Consider the following 19142-nt stretch of genomic DNA (forward strand, 5'->3'; position numbering starts at 1 on the left):
GGGACGAGAAGAGTCACAGCGTGACTCCCAATTTCTGCAACGCTCATGGCTCCCGAACCATTGTCCATTGACTCATTGTTGCAGCAACAGAGGGAAGCCAAAGAAGCTGCGTCCAAGGTGTGCATATTTCATTTCGTCTATCTTCCGCCGTTCAACGGCACTCACAGCCTAAATTCCTCTCTAAAGAAGAACGCGCAAAGATTGCCATAGCCAAACGGGCCCAAGAAATACGCGAACAAAAGGAGAAAGAGGAGACCAGTAAACAGCAGCGTGCAACTTTTGAGCAAGAGGCTGAAGAGCTGCGTCAGAGGGAACGCCAATCGTCCAGTCGGTATGGCAGGAGTGCGTTGGATTTATTTTTCTGGGTGAAAAGCCAATTGACATCGGGGTGTAGACGATGACAGAGACAACCGCGGTAGACGCGACAATAGACGCGGTCCTCCGCCTCCTCCGTCTTCTTCAGCCCCTCGGGGTAGTTACCCCAATGTCCCAACCGGGCCAAGAGCTGAACGCGACAAATCTGCGTCAAGCTCAATGCCTCCGCCGCCTGTACCTGGATCTGACAGCAACTCATTTGCTGAAACTTCAGCATCGTATGCGCCATCTATGACTGACAACGACCGGGAAGCTATTCGCTCACGGTACCTTGGTGTTGACAAGAAGCGACGCAAGATTCGGAAAATGAATGACCGGAAATTCGTATTCGACTGGGACAACCAGGACGATACAATGGCTGATGACGCGCCATCATGGGTTGGGAGTCAACGACAAGGAGCCCAAGTTATGTTTGGTCGTGGTCATCTTGCTGGTATGGACGACAACACTGGCACGCGTAGAGGCTCGGGTAATGGAGCCGCTGATATTAGTCACCTTGCTGATCCTATGGAACGCAGGAAGGCGGCGAAGGCGGGGTTGGATGAGAGGCATTGGACGGAGAAACCTTTGGCGGACATGAAAGAACGCGATTGGCGCATTTTCAGAGAAGATTTCAGCATCAGTGCTCGCGGTCAGTTATAGTGCTCAGGTTTGATTTGTGCTCACTTTTTTTTTTGTCTAATAGGTGGGCAAATACCTCACCCATTGCGCTCCTGGGAGGAGTCCGATATTCCTAAAAGCATTCTGGAATGCATCGAGCAGATCGGTTATAAGGAACCTTCGCCGATTCAGCGTCAAGCGATCCCCATCGGCCTGCAAAATCGTGATATTATCGGTATAGCTGAGACGGGTATGGCTTTTCTGTTTGAATCGGTAAACGCGGTCATTAACACATTTTCCTTAGGTTCCGGTAAAACAGCGGCGTTTGTCATCCCTATGCTAGCCTTCATTGAAGGTCTCGCTCCGTTCACGGACGACAATCGCCATTTGGGGCCCTATGCGTTGATCCTTGCTCCGACTCGCGAACTTGCGCAGCAGATAGAGACGGAAGCACGCAAGTTTGCCAACCCTTTGGGCTTCAAATGTGTTTCAATTGTTGGCGGTGTCAGTGGAGCGCTATATCGTGTTACTACAAGATACTTATGTCCCCTTTTCAGAGAGCGATGGAGGAACAACAATTCAACTTGCGAGAAGGAGCCGAAATAATCATCGCGACGCCAGGTCGACTGAAGGATGTCATTGAGCGACATGTACTTGTGCTGTCTCAATGTCGATATGTGGTCATGGATGAGGCAGACCGAATGGTTCACCTCGGGTTTGAGGCCGATCTGACTTTCATTCTGGATGCTCTACCTTCAGAAACGATGGAGGGTGAAGACGCGGGCGAGCAAATGGATGTCGACGGAGAAACCATGATCAAGAAAGGCAGAACAAGGGTCACGACATTATTCTCTGCTACTATGCCTCCAGCGGTAGAGAGGCTTGCGCGCAAGTACCTCAGGAAACCGGCGGTGATTACCATTGGAGAAGCGGGCCGCGCTGTCGACACGGTGGAACAACGTGTGGAGTTTGTCAACGGAGACGAGAAGAAAAAGTCTGCAAAGTTTAGTTGCTTATCTGCGGGAATTGACAGTTTTATAGACAACGGATGTTGGAGATTCTCAACAGCGGCGTGTACGCCTCCCCGATCATTGTGTTTGTGAACCAGAAGAAAACTGCCGATATGGTAGCCAAGGATTTGCAACGTGCGGGTGTGAGTGGCTTTGAAACGTTTTCTAATTTGATGTCCATTGACTTGTGGCTAGTGGAGTGCCGCAACCTTGCACTCAGGGAAAAACCAAGAGCAACGAGAATCGTCGTTGCAATCCTTGCGGAATGGAGAAAGCGACATACTTGTTGCCACTGACCTTGCGGGCCGAGGAATTGATGTCCCCGATGTCAGCCTTGTGATCAACTTCCAGATGGCTTCGTCTATCGAGGCATACGTCCACCGGATCGGTGAGCCGATAATCCTTGCTTAAGATAGGAAAAAAAAATACTGATACCTTTCTAGGGCGAACGGGGCGAGCTGGCAAACAAGGTGTCGCTATAACTTTCCTGACTAACGATGACGACGAAGTAATGTGAGTAAACTTGGTATATTCTTAACCCGTGCCGCTGACCCGAATGCCGACAGGTACGATCTCAAAAATGGTAAGTCCTGATTCTGGGGTAAATGCACCGTGTGCTGATTTTGATGGCAGAGATATCAAAAAGTCCAGTAAGCAAGGTGCCTCCAGAGCTGGCAAAGCACGAATCAGCTCAACATCGAGTGTCTCGCGATATGAAGCGAAAGAGAGAAGGCGAGGAGCCAGAGCAACAACTCTAAGATTTGTGTGTGTAGTAGTAGTAGTAGTAGTTGGAGTTAATCAATGTAACAGCAGCCGGGATCGGCTTGACCTCATCGTATTGGTGATCAAATTCAGACTTTCCTTCTCTCCCCCATCCAATGTCTCCCGTCCTGCCGCCGCCAGCGCCTAATGTATGACTACTCTTTGCCACTGCCACATCTGTTTTGCTGACAAGAATAGACCCTCCAACTTCCTGATACCGGTCTTGAACCACCACAGCCCGAGGCTTCGTCTCCGACCTCCCGCTCCCGTTTTCGATTTGGCTCATCACGCAAATCCAGCATAAGTGGTCGGTCTCCTGCCCCATCGCCTTCAGAAATGCCTTCCAATGGCAAGCATGGTCCATTGCATGACTTGAAGCGCTTTCTTAACAACCACATACCCCACACTCCCAACCACGATTCCGACTCCATCCCTGGCACTCCCCCCAAGCATGGCTACTTCGAGCCTGCGACCCCTTCTTCCAAAACCGAGGCTAAATCGACATTGCGAGGCTCTGTTGTACCCAAATCCAAAGAGTCGAAACCTTCGCCAGTCAAGCAGAGCAAGGACCGGACTCCTTCCCCAGCCAACTCTCATCTCAGCGAAAAGCAATCGACCGCTCCGTCAGAAAAGAGCCAAAACCCAAGCCTGAGCATTAAGGGCTCGAGCAACAAGGCGGTTTCCCGCTCTTCCGTCTATCACCACCCACCAATACATTCCCTCGAGGAGGCCACCCACGCTCATCTGTCCAAGAAGTATGGCAAGTGGGGTCGGGTTCTTGGCAGCGGTGCGGGTGGTACTGTCAGGCTCATCAAGGGCAGCCCAAAGTCTGGCGGCTCAATATTCGCTGTCAAGCAGTTTCGGCCCAAGCGTGCGGGCGAAAGTGAGAAAGAGTACCAGAAAAAGGTCACAGCCGAGTTCTGTGTGGGTTCTACTCTCAAGCATCCAAACATAATCGCCACTGTCGACATTGTTTCTGACCACGGTCACTATTATGAGGTCAGCTAGCCTTTGCCAAGCCCGATTGCCACGTCTCACGTTCATCTAGGTTATGGAGTATGCGCCATACGATTTATTCAGCGTGGTCATGTCGGGCAAGATGTGCCGACCTGAAATCTACTGCGTATTCCGCCAAGTTTGCGACGGTGTTGCCTACCTCCACGAAATGGGACTTGCCCATCGCGATCTCAAGCTTGACAACTGTGTAATGACCACCGATAACGTTGTCAAAATTATCGACTTTGGGACTGCGACTGTCTTTCACTACCCTGGTCGCACCCTAACAATGGCGACCGGAATTGTCGGGAGTGATCCGTACCTTGCCCCGGAGGTTCTCAACGGGCAGCCTTACGACCCCCGCAAAACTGATGTGTGGAGTATCGGCATAATGTTCATGTGCATGGTCCTTCGCCGTTTCCCATGGACACTACCGAATCCCAAGACCGATGCCAGCTTCAAGGCATTTGTCGCTGCCCATCCTGATCTAAGCACTAAAGCGCCAGCTCGGGAAAATAAACGCGGGGTCACGATGCCACCACCTCCTCCAGTAGTAAACGACAACCAACTCACGGTTGGCCGACAACGGGCAGCAAGCACCAACTCACCTGCTGTCAATGCAGATGACTCAACAAGTACTCGAAACTCGTCAGAAAATACCTCAATACTGAGCTCCACTGACCGCGATTCGGGCTCAACATGCATCACCGACCCACCGTCACGATTGAGCAGTCGTTCGTCTTCTGCGCTTGTTGTGCCAGAGTCAACAAGTCCTCGGATAATGCATCTTCAGACATCTCAACCCGTTTTCCCGAGCACTGTTACGCTGCCAGCAATTGGCAGCCTCGCTATGCTTACCACCGATAGCCCGACCGAAATGGATATGGACCCCTCAGTGCTCACTTTCGCTCGCCCTGCGCATTCTACTGAATCACTTCCGCTCAGTCCACGGGAGCCATTCAGCTTCCCAGCCACCCCAACCTCGCATTTGGACGAGTTATCGACTCCTCGTGTGGGAACGATGCCTTTGATGCCGCCAACATCTCCAACCAGAGCACGCGCTGCCACATTCAATGCCCTTCAAACCGTCGCTGCCAAACAAGAAGCAGCGGACGCTTCTGTTGCCGAGGTCAAAGTACAGCCCGCGCCAAAGCGACGTCAGCGTACGGATAGTGTCACAACTTTCCATGGGGGAGGGTCAGAGTCGATTTTCCGTCTGCTGCCTCGCGAGGCGCGACCAGCTTTGCGGCGAATGCTGCATGTGGAGCCATCGGCCCGGTGCACTCTCACGGACCTGATCAAAGGCCGTGGGAAATCGAGCAGTTTGTTGTGTGGCTGCAATTTAGAGGGCGGCAATCCTCCCGAGGCGGGCCCTTGTGAAGACCACGATTGTACGCCAGAAGAGGAGGACGATGGTGATGACTGGCTCAAGAATGTCGAGCCATGTTCCCGCGAAGGCGTACAACCAAAGCATGTCCATATCAAGGTCACCGTTGCGGAGAAGCAGGGCAAACGACGGTTCTTTTAACGGACTCATTATTGGACTAGATTTGGAGACGGATATATGGCCCCCCTTTCTATCTTTATTTCTCAGCCTACGACCTCCTTCATTTTTTTCCCTTCTTGTGCTCCCAGCCTATCCTACAGCCGCTTATGCGTTTCCCCACCTTACCTCCTTACCCTTGTTTTTTTTTTTATCTATCTATTCCCACTGCTTAGAGAAAAAACAATGCACTGTAATATGTAGGTGTGACAAGCACTCGTTCAATGTACACATCATAGCCTGTCTACCTCCTCTCGTAGGCGTCGCTCTTCCTTGTCCTCCTTGTCCTTCTTGGCCTGCTTCTTGTTTTGGATGGCCTGCAAAGCATGGGCTATCCTCTCCATGGCATTGCCATCCTCCAAATCAAGTTCCAGCACTTGGTCTACATCCATAGGAACGTCGTCGACGATCTCGACCACAAAGTTGCCCTCCCCGTCCTCAAGCATTTCCATTTCGAGATTGCCGTTCTGCATGCCTCTAATCGCCTCGAGAGTCTTGCGAATGACCTCTGAATACTTGTCTGCCACACCACCCTCCTTGGCCGATGCCTGTTGCTGCTGCTGCTGCTGCTGCGGTAAAACAGGCTTTCGGTGAGGGTTCCATTCGGGGTGGTCCGCAGCAACAGCCGGGGGGAGCATTGCTTTCGGCGGCTTTTCTGCGACAATTTCGCGACACCCGATGAGGGCCTGGTCGGTCACGTCTTTGTGGGACATGAATCCAGGTTCGCCACAAAGTCGGGGCGTGTGCACCACAAGCACATAGGAGCATGTTTTCGCCTCCTTGACAAACGCGATAGTGTCTGTCGTCGTCATCGAGCAGTGAAACTAGGCGGCACCAGACATGAGATTAAGGTAAAAAAAAACACACGACCCACCTGAACTTCTACTTCACGCGGTTTTCTATTCCATTTTTGGATCAGCCGGGAATGATAAACAACTTGGGAAGGAACACGAACCCAGTCTTGTCGCAGGGAGTCCCGTCGCCCCACCGTTGGACAAGGTAACGCGAGTTGGCGCTGCGGGCAAGCTCCAAATTAGCCGCTGCAGTCTTCTGCGTTACCGAAAGGTCGGTGCCGGCGGAAGGAGCTCGCCCAAGAGTATACGCTTCCCACTACCTCAACAGATCAGTAAACAAAAAAACGGCATCTTTGAAACAACTGCACATTAGGATCCTCTTCTGGTTGATGTGGGCCTGACAAAAAAAAATCAAAGGGAAGCCACAGGCGCTTTTTTGCGACGAACCTGAAGTGAGGGATGGTACCTTGATGATTTCGCGAAATTGGCGGATTTCCTGATTGTGACAGTACGAGTACGTGAACCAAACGGTTCGATGCTAAAGTTCGACATAAATGAAATCAGACACGGAACAGAGAGCGACACGTACATATAGACAAGTTAGCGGGTTAAGTAGCGACCAGCTTTGGGCTGGGGGGACCTCTTCCTCGGCATCAACGGGGGCAGGTAGATCAAGAGGTTTCGGGATAAGACAGATATATTCGTTGCTTCCCATCTTGAGATGTTCCAGCGAGTACTCATCATCTGCCGGTTGCTGTGGTGTTTGTGTGTTAAGCAAAAAAGGAACGCGTAGAGTAACAAGCGACAGACAGAGGGAAGTGAGACTAGATTGTCGCCTAGTGGAATTTGCGCGTCTGGGTCGCCGAGGGAAGGTGGATGTAGAGGTAAATCTTGGAGAAACTCGTTGATGCCGCCACGTAGACCTACTGCCAGCCATCGCCTTGCGGTGTCATTTGGTACGGGGAGGTTGCTCAGGAAGTCAACTTTATATTTGGGAAAGCCATAAGGGTCTTCTGGCAGAGAATGGAGGCGAGCATGAACGAAAGGAAGGAGGAGGAGTAACAGCATAAGCAATGCCAATCCACAAGTGTCACGTAGTGATGTCACAGTTGTAAGCACCGACCAGCGCCGATAAAGGACTTCTCCGCGGCACGGACTAGTAAGTTATAATGGGGTCCATATGCTCATCTTACATAAGTAGAGGAAAGCCCAATAAATAATTGCCAGCCTTGTCTTCTCTAGAATTAAAGCCCCCTTCTTTGCTCTGTCCAGCTATTATGCCTTCCCCTCCTCCCGACGATGGACCAACTGCTGATGCCTCTGATGAGCGTGACGCGACTGGTGAGGGTGATACAGGTGAGTTGGGTTGCTCATCGTGTCCACTGTTCGCTTCTCTCACACTCCAGTTTATTAGAGCCAGTTCCTGTAAAGCGTGGTAGAGGTCGCCCTAAAGGCTCAAAAAACAAGAAACCTGCTGCCAGTGCCCCAGCCGAGCCATCGTCATCTGCTCCTCGAAAGCGTGGTCGACCCCGAAAGGTACTTAATTTATTATTTTATCTAGACTAGATCAACCAACAACAACGCGTCAACCACACAGGAACCGAAAGAAGAGGAACCAAAGGACGACGATGACTCTGATGCTGAGGGCTCACCACCACCGCAAAAGAAACGTAGAGGGAGGCCACCAAAACCAGTAGACCCCGATGCTCCCCCAAAGAAACGAGGAAGGCCAAAGAAGGCTGCTGCCTCTGACGATGCCTAACTTGATTCTTTTTTTTTCTTCTTTTTCTTCTTCTTGCTTCACGATGTGCGCTGCCTCCCTACCCACTCTCCTTCAGTCGTTATTGTCGTTGTCGTTGTTGTTGCTTATTTATGTCGGTCACTGTACAAATCGCTCTCTGGGAACTAAAAGACACGTTGAGAAGAACCATCTACCCTGTCCGTGAAGATTTGATTCCGCTTCCGATGCCTAATATTTCACCGAGAATCAGACCCGAACCGACAAACAAGGGTCATTTCCACAAGGAAATACCGCCACGCAGACCCCGTGAGATCGAGACAACCCCTGCAACCGCCACTCCAGTCCCGACCCAACCAAGGATCGACAACACAAAAGATTGACGCTCTCCTCGTCTTTTGGCCGCTCCATAGCTTATATCTGGCCGAAACGTAACCATCGTGTAGAGCGGAATCCAGCCAGCAACAGCCATCGAAAATCTTGTCCCAGTCAACAACGGCACCAGCGACGACACTGATTTGGTCCCCTGGCTCGTCAGCGAGTAGAGCAGCCTGTCCAGCCCTTTCCGGAAAAGGTACACGGGCGTCGTAACAGAATGCCGCATCTCCAAACTAGAAGAGTCCCATCAATGAGTATTTTAATAACGCCGCGAGGAAATGGCACAAACTAATTAGCCATGGCGAGTTCGCATATGGCCACCAGGTCATCGTGACGGCTTTCTGAATATTCTGCCAAAGCGGCAGCCAGTCGTGTGTCAATAGAGCCGCGGTCAAAATTTGCCGGGGCAGTCGCTTGAACCTCAGATTCCGTCAAAAGAGTATCAAGCACCCGCACGTCTTCCAAGCCACAGTTCAAACCTTGGCCGTAAAATGGAACCATAGAATGCGCCGCATCACCCAAGAGAATTGCCCGATCCAAATAATGATAAGGGTTGGACTGAAGAGAGAGTTCATGTCTGATGATGAGTATGAATATGGCGCTTTTTACCTTGGTACAGATTAATGGACTTCTGGGGTTCAGCTCCCAAGCGGTCGCGAGACTATTTTCTCCGATAAGCTCGAAAGCATCTCGGAAATGCTGTCGAAACCACGACAAAAATGTTGCACGATCTCCGAGCGTATCCAGTAGACTGGCAGGGGCAAACAGCGTGCAGGTAAACGATTTGTCCTGAGAAGCAAGTCCATGAGAAGTAAAAGTAGCGCATGTGTGACGTGAAGTTACCTGGTTTGGGAGGGCAATAAACATGAAAGAATGGCGCGGCCAAATGTGAAGGTGGTCCGGATCAAGGAGGAAGACTGGTTGTCCGCGATCGCCTCTACCCGGGGGCATCTTGAACTCTACATATTCGTCTCGTATGTATTCCTGCTGGAAGTCCATTCTAAATTTGTTGTTCAGCCACGCTGCTGGTTTGTTATACCAGAAATCTAATACCTGACCACCTTCATCATCTGACGCCGAATCACCGAATAGCTGCCATCTGCGCCAACACACAAATCAAACTCCACTGAGAACACAGTGCCGCTGTCGAGATTCAGAACTGTCATGGTTTTCTTGTCGAAATCCACCAGCTGAATCTTATGGTTGAAGAAGAGCCGAATATTAGGCGACGACGAGGCCTGATCCAGTAGACTTCGGTTAAGCAGAGCACGGTCTATCGAATTTATGCACTAAACGAAACAAAAAAAGAACAGAACATGACGACGAAGGAGAATTAGGACAAACCTGTCCATCTTTGTCGTATAATTGGCTGGAGAGGGTGCAGTTTGGATCATGAATCATCCGGCCTTTCATGGGAATGACTGTTTCGAGGAAGCGTTGGGCGGCCAGCGGGTCGATGACTTGAATCGCAGCAAGCCCGCGATGGGAAATTGCCAAATTTATCGATCTGAGTTTGGTATTTTGGATTGAGGCAGCATCGCGAAGGTCTGAACGATGCAAGCAAGCAAAGAATTTTGTTGGGATATGTTCCGCCGACATTCTCCAGACATTTCACTTACCGGGCCGTGCTTCATAGACGTCGACCTTCCAGCCACGTCGCGCGAGAGAGATAGCAGCCAGGCAGCCAACAGGTCCACCCCCAACAACGACAGCAGTCTTCACGACACGGTCATCCATCAACGTTGTTGTCAAGTTCAGAAATATGACTAAGAATCACGCGATCAATTTTAAACCATGTCGGTTCCACTCTCGGACGAGTTCACTATCCCGACACACCGTCAAATCGGGGCAACGGCGCATCCAGAACAAGGTTGGTAGAGCTAAATCCCGCCTATGTTTCGTGCAAACACTCTCAGATGTCCATTGCACATATCTCTGTGGAAACTCTCTTGGACCTCTGTCTAAGCGATCAAACCTTCTTATCCAACAAGAACTCGAGGCATGGGGAACACGGTACTTCTTCCAAGGTACACGCCATCAAACAAGTTCAACTCTTCCAGCGGGGTAAACGGCCACTTCAATACCCATCCGTATGGCCGTGGCTGGGTGGATTTCTGCGACCATATCACGCCGTTGTTTGCGGAATTGGTCGGTAAGTCGCTCAAGCTTTGTTAATTCATTATCACCTTACGATGAGATAGGGTCCAAGGAAAAGGAAGTCGCTTGTATGGGCACATTGACGGCGAACTTGCACCTGATGATGGATTCCTTCTACAAGCCAACCTCAGCCCGGTTCAAAATCTTATGCGAAGCGAAAGCATTTCCTTCCGACCAGGTAAAGACTAGCTTTGAGCTAGTCAGACTCACGAACCATCCATTTCTTTTACAGTATGCTTTCGCGTCTCAAGCACTAGCCCATGGTCTCGATCCCGCGAATGCTGTCTTGGAAATTTCTCCGCGCCCTGGCGAATACGCTCTTCGGGAAGAAGACATCCTTGATACTATTTCGCGTGAAGGGTCTTCTATCGCCCTTGTCATTTTCAGTGGTGTCCAGTATTACACCGGTCAGTTGTTTCCGATCCAGTCTATCACTCGCGCTGCCCAAGCACAGGTGACGTGACTTGCCCTTTTTTCTCCATTGCTAATTTTATTTACCAAGCCACGTAGGGGTGCATATGTGGCTGGGACCTCGCCCACGCCGTCGGGAACGTCCCTCTCTCTTTGCATGACTGGAACGTGGATTTTGCCGTTTGGTGCACGTATAAATACCTCAACGCCGGCCCCGGCTCTATTGCTGGCTTATACGTCCACGAGAAATGGAAGGACACGGAGCTTCCCAAGTGAGATCTCTCTCTCTCACCAATCATTTGGGAGTGTCTAATTTAGCATGTAGATTCGCCGGTTGGTGGGGACACGATCCTGTCACACGCTTTGCGATGCCACCCAAGTTTTCTCCGATCGACGGCGCACAGGGTTTCCAACAATCCAACCCGTCAATTCTTGCCTCAGCATCGCTCTTGGGATCGTTGCAAGTCTTCAAAGAAGCCGGGATGATGGGGCCTCTCCGTGAACGCTCGCTACTGCTCACTAATACCCTCGAAACACTTCTTCAACAATCGCAATACTTCATACCCACAACAGACGTTGACAAATGGTCCCAACAGTCGTCGCGACCAGCCTTTACCATTATCACTCCTTCGGACCCCGCCAGTCGAGGAGCCCAGCTGTCACTGCTATTTATTGGTGACGGATTGATGCAAAGGGCACACGATGGTCTGACTAGTTTCGGTGTCATTGGAGATGAGCGCAAGCCCGACGTGATCCGACTTGCTCCCGCTCCTTTGTTCAACACACTCCAGGACTGCGAGCAAGCGGCAATGTTCCTGGAACGTGTGTTGGATGGCTTGGCCTCTTAGATTTTCCGGATGCGTATTATTTGTGGCTGGCGTGGTTTCTCATTAATCGATGTTGCCGGGCGGCGATTATTTGCATCCATCATTCAAATTGGAGCGGAGTCTGAATGGGACACCGACATTGACCGACGGTAAAATGCCTATCTACCCATATCTCGCAGCATCGATTCAGCCGCTGACATCGAAAAATCCCTCAAAAGTTGTGGGACCTTGAATTTTCCCACCATTATTTATGCAATCGCCAATCGCCGATCTTGATCGGGTTTCTACTGGTTCAGAAATTTGCGAACGAGGCTGGAGAACGATGGCTCGAGGAGCACATCGTCATGTTCGACGCTGAAGACATTGAAAACAGCTTCAACGTTGGAGTCCCCATAGAGCGTTGTAAGGTGGGTGGCCATATTTTGACTCTGGGGTATATCCACCAGGGTATCACCTGTTGAATGCACTATCAGCCATCGCAAGCCTTCGAGTTGGTTTCGCGACGGGTATTTGAGGACAGAGACATCGGCATAGGAATCACGTTCTCCGAAAGCAGCAGCAATGAACCATTGGCGATAGCTTGGGAAACGCTCAAGCAGCAACTCAATGTCGTATATACCCTCCGAAAGTATGACGCCGTGGACCATCTTAGTCACGATCGGTGATGGCATCAGACTGGGTGTGACCGCGGACGAGTCCAGGAGGATCGAAGCGAGGATGTGGGCGCCTGCACTGTGGCCAAGAAGATGGACCGATTTGTCAGATACGCCGCCAAGTTCGGCCCAGGTTGGAAGAAATGTGAGGAAAGCCAGAATGTCTTCTGCGTGGCCCGGGTGCTCGAATTTGGTCTCTGGCGTAATCACTTGGGGCGTGAGGCGGTAGTTGGGGACGATGACCCGGCATTGAGTGGCTTCGACTAGTTTGGTTGCAAAGGCGCGATGAGCTGATTTGTCATCGCTGAGAAGAATAGGTCTCCCCGAGTTCAAACGACAGAGGAAAACCTTACGCGCGCCAGGCTCCCCCATGGACAAAAACGAGGATCGCGGGACCGGCGTTGGGAGGTATATACGCATCGAACGAACAGGCCGAATCAGCCCCGGGCACGTAAGGAATATCGAGGTGATGGTTCATTCCAGGTTACAATTGTATTAGTCAGGTACGAAGGCCTGGTAGAATTACAGCGTCAGATGTAGAGAGAGAAGAGGCGTGATGGTCATGATCAAGTCCTGGGACTTGTCTCGTGTCGCTAGTATTTGAGAATGATATATAGCGCTGGGTGGACGATTGGCTCAGTCTTGGTGGTCATAAATAACAGAGGGCTCACCGTGGATGATTCCCGGGATGTAACCCAGTACTGTTAACAGAATGTTGATGAGGAGGTCGGCGCCACAGCCTGCAGGTCAAGATAAGACAAAAAAAAAGACGAGGAGCGGAACAGACCTCGCTCAAGGAATACACCAAGAGGGGGTAATAAGACGGCAAAGAGAATCTTGCAAATATCAGAAGCAGTGAATGCCTTTGGAAAAGTTAGTGGAGAGACGGAGGGAAGGACAAAGAACGGACCATGGTAGTGAATGAACAAGCCAAGAGACAGTAGCTGGATTTTATAGCGTGTAGTGGCTGTGGAGCAGTGATGTCACGATCGGAGCCTGGACTGCGTCATGCGCTGCGCATGCTGCGCTTCGGCCACATTTTTTCCCCTAGGCGATCTCGCCTCGTAAAATAGATCGTCCGTTTCACACTCCTCAATCGCTCCTACTTGACCACTGTGCTCGGAGAAAAACGGAGCGTTTCTTTGGGTACATAAGCCTTATTATGTAATCACATCGCTACTACACACGCATTCTATTTGTCGGCAGTGCGTACCGATCCTCGGTCACGACATCTCACCAGACCTTCTTCTTCTCTTCACTCGCATATTTTTTGTCAGGCGATCGAGTTGCAGATGGACCGTCCGTTTCACCATCGTAGCAGCAGACTCGGAGAAATAAGAAAAAAAAACTGCAAGGTTTCTCCGCCCCAATACATCATCTACTCACTCTCCTCCGAGTCCGAGTCGCTATCCTCTTCACTAGTTTCTTCTTCACTGCTTTCGACCTTAGGCCCAGCCTTGACACCGCTTTCGGGCTTTGTTTGAACCGGAGGAGTGCTTCCAATTTTTGATCCGTCGGCGCTTCCACCAACAGCACTTGCAGGTTTGTTGTTGGTCGTCTCTTCCTCGCTGCTCTCCTCCTCTGAATCGTCCTCTTCCTCGCTAGTGTCTTCGTTCTCACTACTCTCAGCCTGGGCCTCGGGTTTAGCTTTCGGAGTCTCGGGATTGGTCTCCACCTTTCCCTGGACAGCACTGCTTTCGGGATTGGCTGCGACACTGGCCGTCGGAGGCTTGTTCTGGATTTCAGAGCTCTCGTCATCGCTGTCCTCCTCTTCGCTAGTGGTCTCCTCTTCGCTTCCACTGCTTTCGGCTGTGATTTCTGGTTTGGCACTGCTTTCGGGTTTCGCAGGAGGAGCTGGAGGATTAATCTTGGTTCCTCCACTGCTTTCGGCTTTTGCAGGGGTTGGACTGACTGTGCTTTCTGGTTTGTCTTTATTGGCACTGCTTTCGGGTTTCGCAGGAGGGGCTGGAGGATTAATCTTGGTTTCTTCCTCTGCTTCGCTGTCGTCCTCTTCTGAATCCTCCTCGCTAGTGCTGTCGTCCTCTCCCGCCTCGCTTGTCTCTTCGCTATCGCTACTCTCCGGTTTCGTGACAGCTTTCCCTTTCACTTTATCGTGATCGGTGCTAGCTTCGGGTTTGGTCACGGCTTCGGGTTTGGTCACCACGGCAGGATTGGCTGGAGATACGGTCTTCATCTCCTCCTCCGAGTCCTCCTCCTCACTGCCAGTATCGGCCTCTTCACTGTCGCTTTCTGCACTGGACTCTTCAACAGTATTTGTCCCACTGACGGCACTCGGAGGCTGGGTCTTGGCATTGGAGTCTTCTTCTTCCGAGTCGCTCTCCTCTCCGCTTCCGCTTTCTCCGTCGCCGTCATCCTCACTCTCGCTCTCATTTTCCAGCTTCTCGATCTGTTGCATCAACTGACCGGCAACCACCCACGACCGCTTAACGTTCTCCGTCGTCGGACCTTCTGACAGTCCCTCGCCTTTCGCAGCAGCCGACCCATGCCATTTCCGCATGTCCTCGAATTCGACAATATCAGTCTGGTAAAACTCGGCCAAGATCTGACCAAAGAGTGGGAATCGGTCGGAAGTAACACAATGCATCTGTGGTAGTTTGTTAAACGGTGATGATATAAAAAAAACTCGTATACCTGGAGAGCTTCTAATGTCTGGACTGCATCGACACCACCGATGTTGTTGACTAATGGGCCCCACCGTCCCACAACGGCGGAGATTTCTTTCCGTTGAGTTGCAGCCACGGGCACGATCGGAATGGCCTCTACAACTGCTGCTATGACAGCTTCGCGCACTCGCTCGAGAGGCACATTGCTTGCCATGCGCAGTGTTTTGAGCTCAACAGCAGCGTTATCGACCGAATGGCCTTCCTTGAACGCCCGCTGCAGCGACTGCTTGACTTCGCTTTGGAACTCTGCTTCCTCCATCATGTTGCTTGTCCCAGGTATTATCGGCGGGGCCTCATCGTCCGAGTCGTCTTCGCTGCCATCGAATGAGCCATCACCACTCAGCTCGTCTTGTGAATCGTCGCTCTCGTCGTCGGTCATCGGCGCTGAGTCATCGTCGTCCGAATAGTCCAGGTCTGATCCTGTGTCCGCTGAGAGAGAGGTAAGTTTTCTTGGTCGAGAAAAACGCCAGGAAAGGTACCTATTCTCCGTAGCCGCTGAACCTTGTACTCCACAACAGCGTCCTCATCATCGTCCTCTGAGGGGCCCTGAGGCCATATAACGGCATTCGTCTGCCCGCCCAGCACAGAAATCGAATCGCCTGGCTGATCTATGAAAAGTCAACACCGCGAAATTACTCGTCGAAACTAACGAACTCGCTTCAATATCATCAATATCAGAGTCTTCTTCCTCGTCAGACCGTGGCGCTGAGATTTCTCTCCGCTTTGATAGTCGCTCAAAAGGCATCACAGCCCCAGACGGACCAACTGCGACACCATTGCCGACAATGCAGCCTCGCTCGACGTTGGTCTTGTCCTTGATCATCACGCCTGCCCCAATAATGCTCCGTCTAACTGTGCATCCAGCGCCGACCACTGTTCCGTCAAAAATATAGGCGCCGTCTATAACGCTACCGGCCCCAATCACACAGTTTCGCCCAATGACCGAGCCAGTCACCTGAGCGTTCTCTAAGATCCTGGTGCCAGCACCGATCAGTGTGTTGTTCCCGATTTTGGCTGTCCTCGCTAATGAGACTTCGGCTGCAACGTATTTGTTGCCCCTGCTATGTCGATAAACGTGACCGCCAGGGTGGTTGTCGTCGGGGACGAGTGGGAAAGTCCATCGTGACAGAATATCCTTGCTAGATATGTGTTCAGAAACAAGAGGGGTTGCTAGAAGCGGTACTAGCCTGATGGAATCGTAGCTTTTGGTGTCTTTGACGCGGGCAGCATAACCCTCTTGGGCGACATAGCAGTATATGTTCTTCATGAGGAGATCGGATGTCAAAACACCATGAAGGAAGTCTCTTCTTAGATCTTCGTAATCGAAGTTGTCTTGAAAGAGCGAGGGAACTTCAACAGAGCACACATCGATCGAGCAGTCGATGAGGTCGTTGCGGATTTCGATTTCTGGATGTGCTTCTAACACTTCTCTGGGTATTCGCGTCGTTTTCGTGGCGGGGTAGCCAGAGACATGTTCGTAGTGCAAACACTCTGACGTCGCTGCATCAAGCACAAACACAGATTGGTCGCCGGTGGTTCTGCGTGGTCAGTTAGTTAATTAGGGAGTATCGGTTCATTAGAAAGCCATTAACCTAGTTCTATGATTTTCCCCGCTCTCCTTGACGACCATAGTCATAATGGCGTCCTTGTTTGTCTTCCGCCGCTCCTTGTGGACGCGCACCACCTCGTCGATGCGGATGTTACTGACCAAATCACCCATGACGAGCACAAAATCAGTAGTGACAAGCCCACGCGTATACACATCTCGCATTGCATCTCCTGCAGAGAATGTTTCTTTGGCGGTCATAATGGGGACGATCTTGATTCCAGAGCCAGGACGAGACCATTTTGATTCGCTGGGAATGGATTGAGCATCGGAAAGGAGTGGAGAATGAGATTATGGAAGCGCACCTTATCGCCTGCTTGACCTTCTCAGCATGGGACCGGCAAACCACAAAAATCTCCTGCACTCCCGCTAGTGCCAGGCTCTCGAATGTCCAGTCTAGGAGGGGCGCATTGCATATCGGTAATAGACACTATTTCGCTCGTTTGAAATGCCATCGATTATGTGGGGAGAAGAGCATACTCTGGGTGTGTGAGTGGTCAGTGGACGAAATCGTTTGTCGAAGCTGTCGGCTAAGATCACGGCTTGGAGAACCTGAACGGGGTTGTTGAGACAGAAACAACAAGCGCTGAAGTGGAAACAAACCTCCTCCTCGTCGTCGATGAGCTTTTCTTTGGCTGCTGCAGCTTTTGGCGCCATAGTTGGAAGTGTGTGGTGGACAAGCTAAAAGTGACTCGATCGACTTTCGGACCGGATCAAACTGCCCGGGATGTGTCAGCAGTGATTCCGATCGCCCGACGCGTATACTCTCTCTGAATAATCTCTCTCTCTCTCTCATGGCGGACGCTAGCATGTCGCTCGTAATATCCTATCGGGGCACACAACATAGAGTGGCCCTTCTACCAGACAACACACTCTCTGATCTCCATCAAACGCTGGAGGAACTGACGACAGTACCGCCAGAGATGCAGAAACTGCTGTACAAGAATAGCCCTAAGGGTGGAGGGGCGCCAGAAATGTCCTTGCGTGAGGCAGGGCTTAAAGACGGTAGCAAGATTCAAATGGTTGGCTCAACACTCGAAGAGCTCGGTGGTTTACACGCCAAAGAGGCAGAAGCGCGAAAGAGAGATCGTATTCTTCGGGAGAGGGCACTCAAGGCTCCAGTCAAGGTACGCTCCTTGACATTTGGTCGATTATGAGACAGAACAGAAATAGGTCCGGTCTACGGGCTCTGCAACGGCGTCAGACCATATGTATCGCTTCCACAAGATTGCCCCGCTGCCCCACCTCCCAAATCCTGAGTCAGCAATGACGGTGTTACAGCGAATGGCAAACGACAAGGCGATTCAGCACGTCATGCGCCAGCACCAATTTTCGGTGGGGATGCTGACCGAGCTCGATCCGAGGGAGAGGCCCGATCTGCTGGGCCTCAACCAGAATCATGGACAGGAAATCAAAGTCCGCATTAGAACGGACTCGTATGACGGCTTCCGCCCTTATTTCGATGTGCGCCGCACCCTTTGTCATGAGCTTGCCCACAATGTTCATGGCCCACACGACGAGAATGTGAGTGGTGGGATTGACGCAATACGACTTGACCAACCATATCTCCAGTTCAAACGCCTCAACTCGCAATTGAATCGAGAAGTCGCCGAATTTGAACGCGCTGCGAAAGAAGGGACACACCGACTTTATGGAGGTGATATATACGAAGCTGACGATGCAGAGAATCTGGCGTTAAGCTCGCATGTGCTTGGAGGGACAAGCAGTGGCAGCACAGAGTTAGACACGGTAGATGATCGAAGACGGAGGGTGCTTGAAGCTGCAATGGGTCGTCTGAAAAAGCAAGAGGAGGAATTAGAACAAAGCTGCGGTACAGCTGGCCCCGCGGCAAAGTAAAAGTCCAAGCTGTACCAATTGTAAATATCGAACAGGACATTTTTCATCGTGGACAAAGTTGAAGGGCTAATTTCCTTTTTCAGATTTTGTCACGTGAACTTCCACGACCGTTTGTCCTTGATTCAATGCCTCTCAAACTACCACGATTTGGATTCGCCGTTCAGGACTTCAGCAGCTCCAAGAAGGGACGATGTCGCGTCTCGCTCGCGAGAGCTGCCTTTCGATACGGCTTCACGGTATCACCCCAACTCTACAATCCCCAACTGTGAGCACTCCAGACCTGGGAATACAGTGCGAAATTCAAGAAGCTTACCAAACAACCACAACCACATATTCCTGAACCTGAACGGACCTGGGGGTATAACCCAACATTCTCGAGACAACTGGACATCTTGCGGTGCAAAATAGACGCAGCGAGGGAGGGACGGGCGCCTGTTCCGCCCCCGTCCACTCAAAACAAGCAGAAGCAGAAGAAAAAGAAGAGATCTAGCAGACCGAATGCGCGCTGTATTGCCAGAGCAGCGGCCCGAAAACTAGCCAAGGACCAAGTATATGGGGAGATACGGGCGGCGAGGGCGATAGCTGACAAACAGGTCCTGAGGAGTGGAGGGATCGACACCGACGACAACGACACTGTTTCGCTGGGTTCTGTCGAGTCTGGCTGAAGGGCCGCTTCGTTTCCCCAACACTCATCCATGTCACCTATTCGACACATGAGCGGTGGTGGTATAGAATTAGACACGGCCGAAGA

General features: G+C 51.3%; 9 protein-coding genes across 9 annotated transcripts; 5 read left to right on the plus strand and 4 right to left on the minus strand.

Moving 5' to 3' along the window:
* Positions 1 to 27: 27 nt before the first annotated feature.
* Positions 28 to 2743, plus strand: MIND_01038900 (Pre-mRNA-splicing ATP-dependent RNA helicase PRP28; the record flags this gene model as incomplete). Its single annotated transcript, XM_037366977.1, has 11 exons — positions 28 to 117; positions 168 to 342; positions 395 to 1006; positions 1061 to 1225; positions 1280 to 1479; positions 1533 to 1969; positions 2017 to 2128; positions 2181 to 2373; positions 2429 to 2498; positions 2552 to 2568; positions 2619 to 2743. Exons 1-11 carry the CDS (start codon positions 46 to 48, stop codon positions 2741 to 2743), a joined length of 2178 nt encoding a protein of 725 aa, XP_037216371.1. The 5' UTR covers positions 28 to 45.
* A 120-nt stretch (positions 2744 to 2863) lies between these two features.
* On the plus strand, positions 2864 to 5271 carry MIND_01039000 (Protein kinase domain-containing protein; the record flags this gene model as incomplete). The annotated part of the gene is made up of 3 exons (XM_037366978.1): positions 2864 to 2896; positions 2946 to 3746; positions 3796 to 5271. The coding sequence occupies 3 exons, from the start codon at positions 2864 to 2866 to the stop codon at positions 5269 to 5271; spliced, it is 2310 nt and encodes a 769-aa protein (XP_037216372.1).
* Positions 5272 to 5519: 248 nt separating this feature from the next.
* MIND_01039100 (PRKCSH domain-containing protein) lies at positions 5520 to 7454 on the minus strand (the record flags this gene model as incomplete). Its single annotated transcript, XM_037366979.1, has 10 exons — positions 5520 to 5603; positions 5664 to 6110; positions 6161 to 6185; positions 6242 to 6396; positions 6449 to 6477; positions 6528 to 6618; positions 6670 to 6787; positions 6818 to 6834; positions 6891 to 7236; positions 7390 to 7454. 10 exons carry the CDS (start codon positions 7452 to 7454, stop codon positions 5520 to 5522), a joined length of 1377 nt encoding a protein of 458 aa, XP_037216373.1.
* MIND_01039200 (uncharacterized protein) lies at positions 7358 to 7842 on the plus strand (the record flags this gene model as incomplete). Its single annotated transcript, XM_037366980.1, has 3 exons — positions 7358 to 7436; positions 7495 to 7616; positions 7678 to 7842. The coding sequence occupies 3 exons, from the start codon at positions 7358 to 7360 to the stop codon at positions 7840 to 7842; spliced, it is 366 nt and encodes a 121-aa protein (XP_037216374.1).
* Positions 7843 to 8092: 250 nt separating this feature from the next.
* MIND_01039300 (Kynurenine 3-monooxygenase) lies at positions 8093 to 9942 on the minus strand (the record flags this gene model as incomplete). Its single annotated transcript, XM_037366981.1, has 7 exons — positions 9816 to 9942; positions 9541 to 9743; positions 9250 to 9485; positions 9040 to 9196; positions 8806 to 8985; positions 8486 to 8754; positions 8093 to 8429 (listed from the first exon to the last, which is right to left on the minus strand). Exons 1-7 carry the CDS (start codon positions 9931 to 9933, stop codon positions 8093 to 8095), a joined length of 1500 nt encoding a protein of 499 aa, XP_037216375.1. The 5' UTR covers positions 9934 to 9942.
* A 48-nt stretch (positions 9943 to 9990) lies between these two features.
* MIND_01039400 (Kynureninase) lies at positions 9991 to 11612 on the plus strand (the record flags this gene model as incomplete). Its single annotated transcript, XM_037366982.1, has 7 exons — positions 9991 to 10066; positions 10113 to 10209; positions 10257 to 10348; positions 10398 to 10531; positions 10586 to 10807; positions 10864 to 11036; positions 11090 to 11612. 7 exons carry the CDS (start codon positions 9991 to 9993, stop codon positions 11610 to 11612), a joined length of 1317 nt encoding a protein of 438 aa, XP_037216376.1.
* Positions 11613 to 11875: 263 nt separating this feature from the next.
* Positions 11876 to 12616, minus strand: MIND_01039500 (Esterase lipase; the record flags this gene model as incomplete). Its single annotated transcript, XM_037366983.1, has 1 exon — positions 11876 to 12616. One exon carries the CDS (start codon positions 12614 to 12616, stop codon positions 11876 to 11878), a length of 741 nt encoding a protein of 246 aa, XP_037216377.1.
* A 1006-nt stretch (positions 12617 to 13622) lies between these two features.
* MIND_01039600 (Translation initiation factor eIF-2B subunit epsilon) lies at positions 13623 to 17209 on the minus strand (the record flags this gene model as incomplete). The annotated part of the gene is made up of 8 exons (XM_037366984.1): positions 17138 to 17209; positions 17015 to 17086; positions 16840 to 16964; positions 16521 to 16784; positions 15583 to 16466; positions 15408 to 15536; positions 14897 to 15357; positions 13623 to 14849 (listed from the first exon to the last, which is right to left on the minus strand). Exons 1-8 carry the CDS (start codon positions 17189 to 17191, stop codon positions 13623 to 13625), a joined length of 3216 nt encoding a protein of 1071 aa, XP_037216378.1. The 5' UTR covers positions 17192 to 17209.
* Positions 17210 to 17328: 119 nt separating this feature from the next.
* MIND_01039700 (Zinc metalloproteinase) lies at positions 17329 to 18391 on the plus strand (the record flags this gene model as incomplete). The annotated part of the gene is made up of 3 exons (XM_037366985.1): positions 17329 to 17661; positions 17708 to 18058; positions 18107 to 18391. 3 exons carry the CDS (start codon positions 17329 to 17331, stop codon positions 18389 to 18391), a joined length of 969 nt encoding a protein of 322 aa, XP_037216379.1.
* Positions 18392 to 19142: the final 751 nt, after the last annotated feature.

The sequence above is a fragment of the Mycena indigotica genome (assembly GCF_014461135.1).
Source record: "Mycena indigotica strain 171206Taipei chromosome Unknown Mind.scaff0009, whole genome shotgun sequence".
NCBI classification, from domain to species: Eukaryota; Fungi; Basidiomycota; class Agaricomycetes; order Agaricales; family Mycenaceae; genus Mycena; species Mycena indigotica.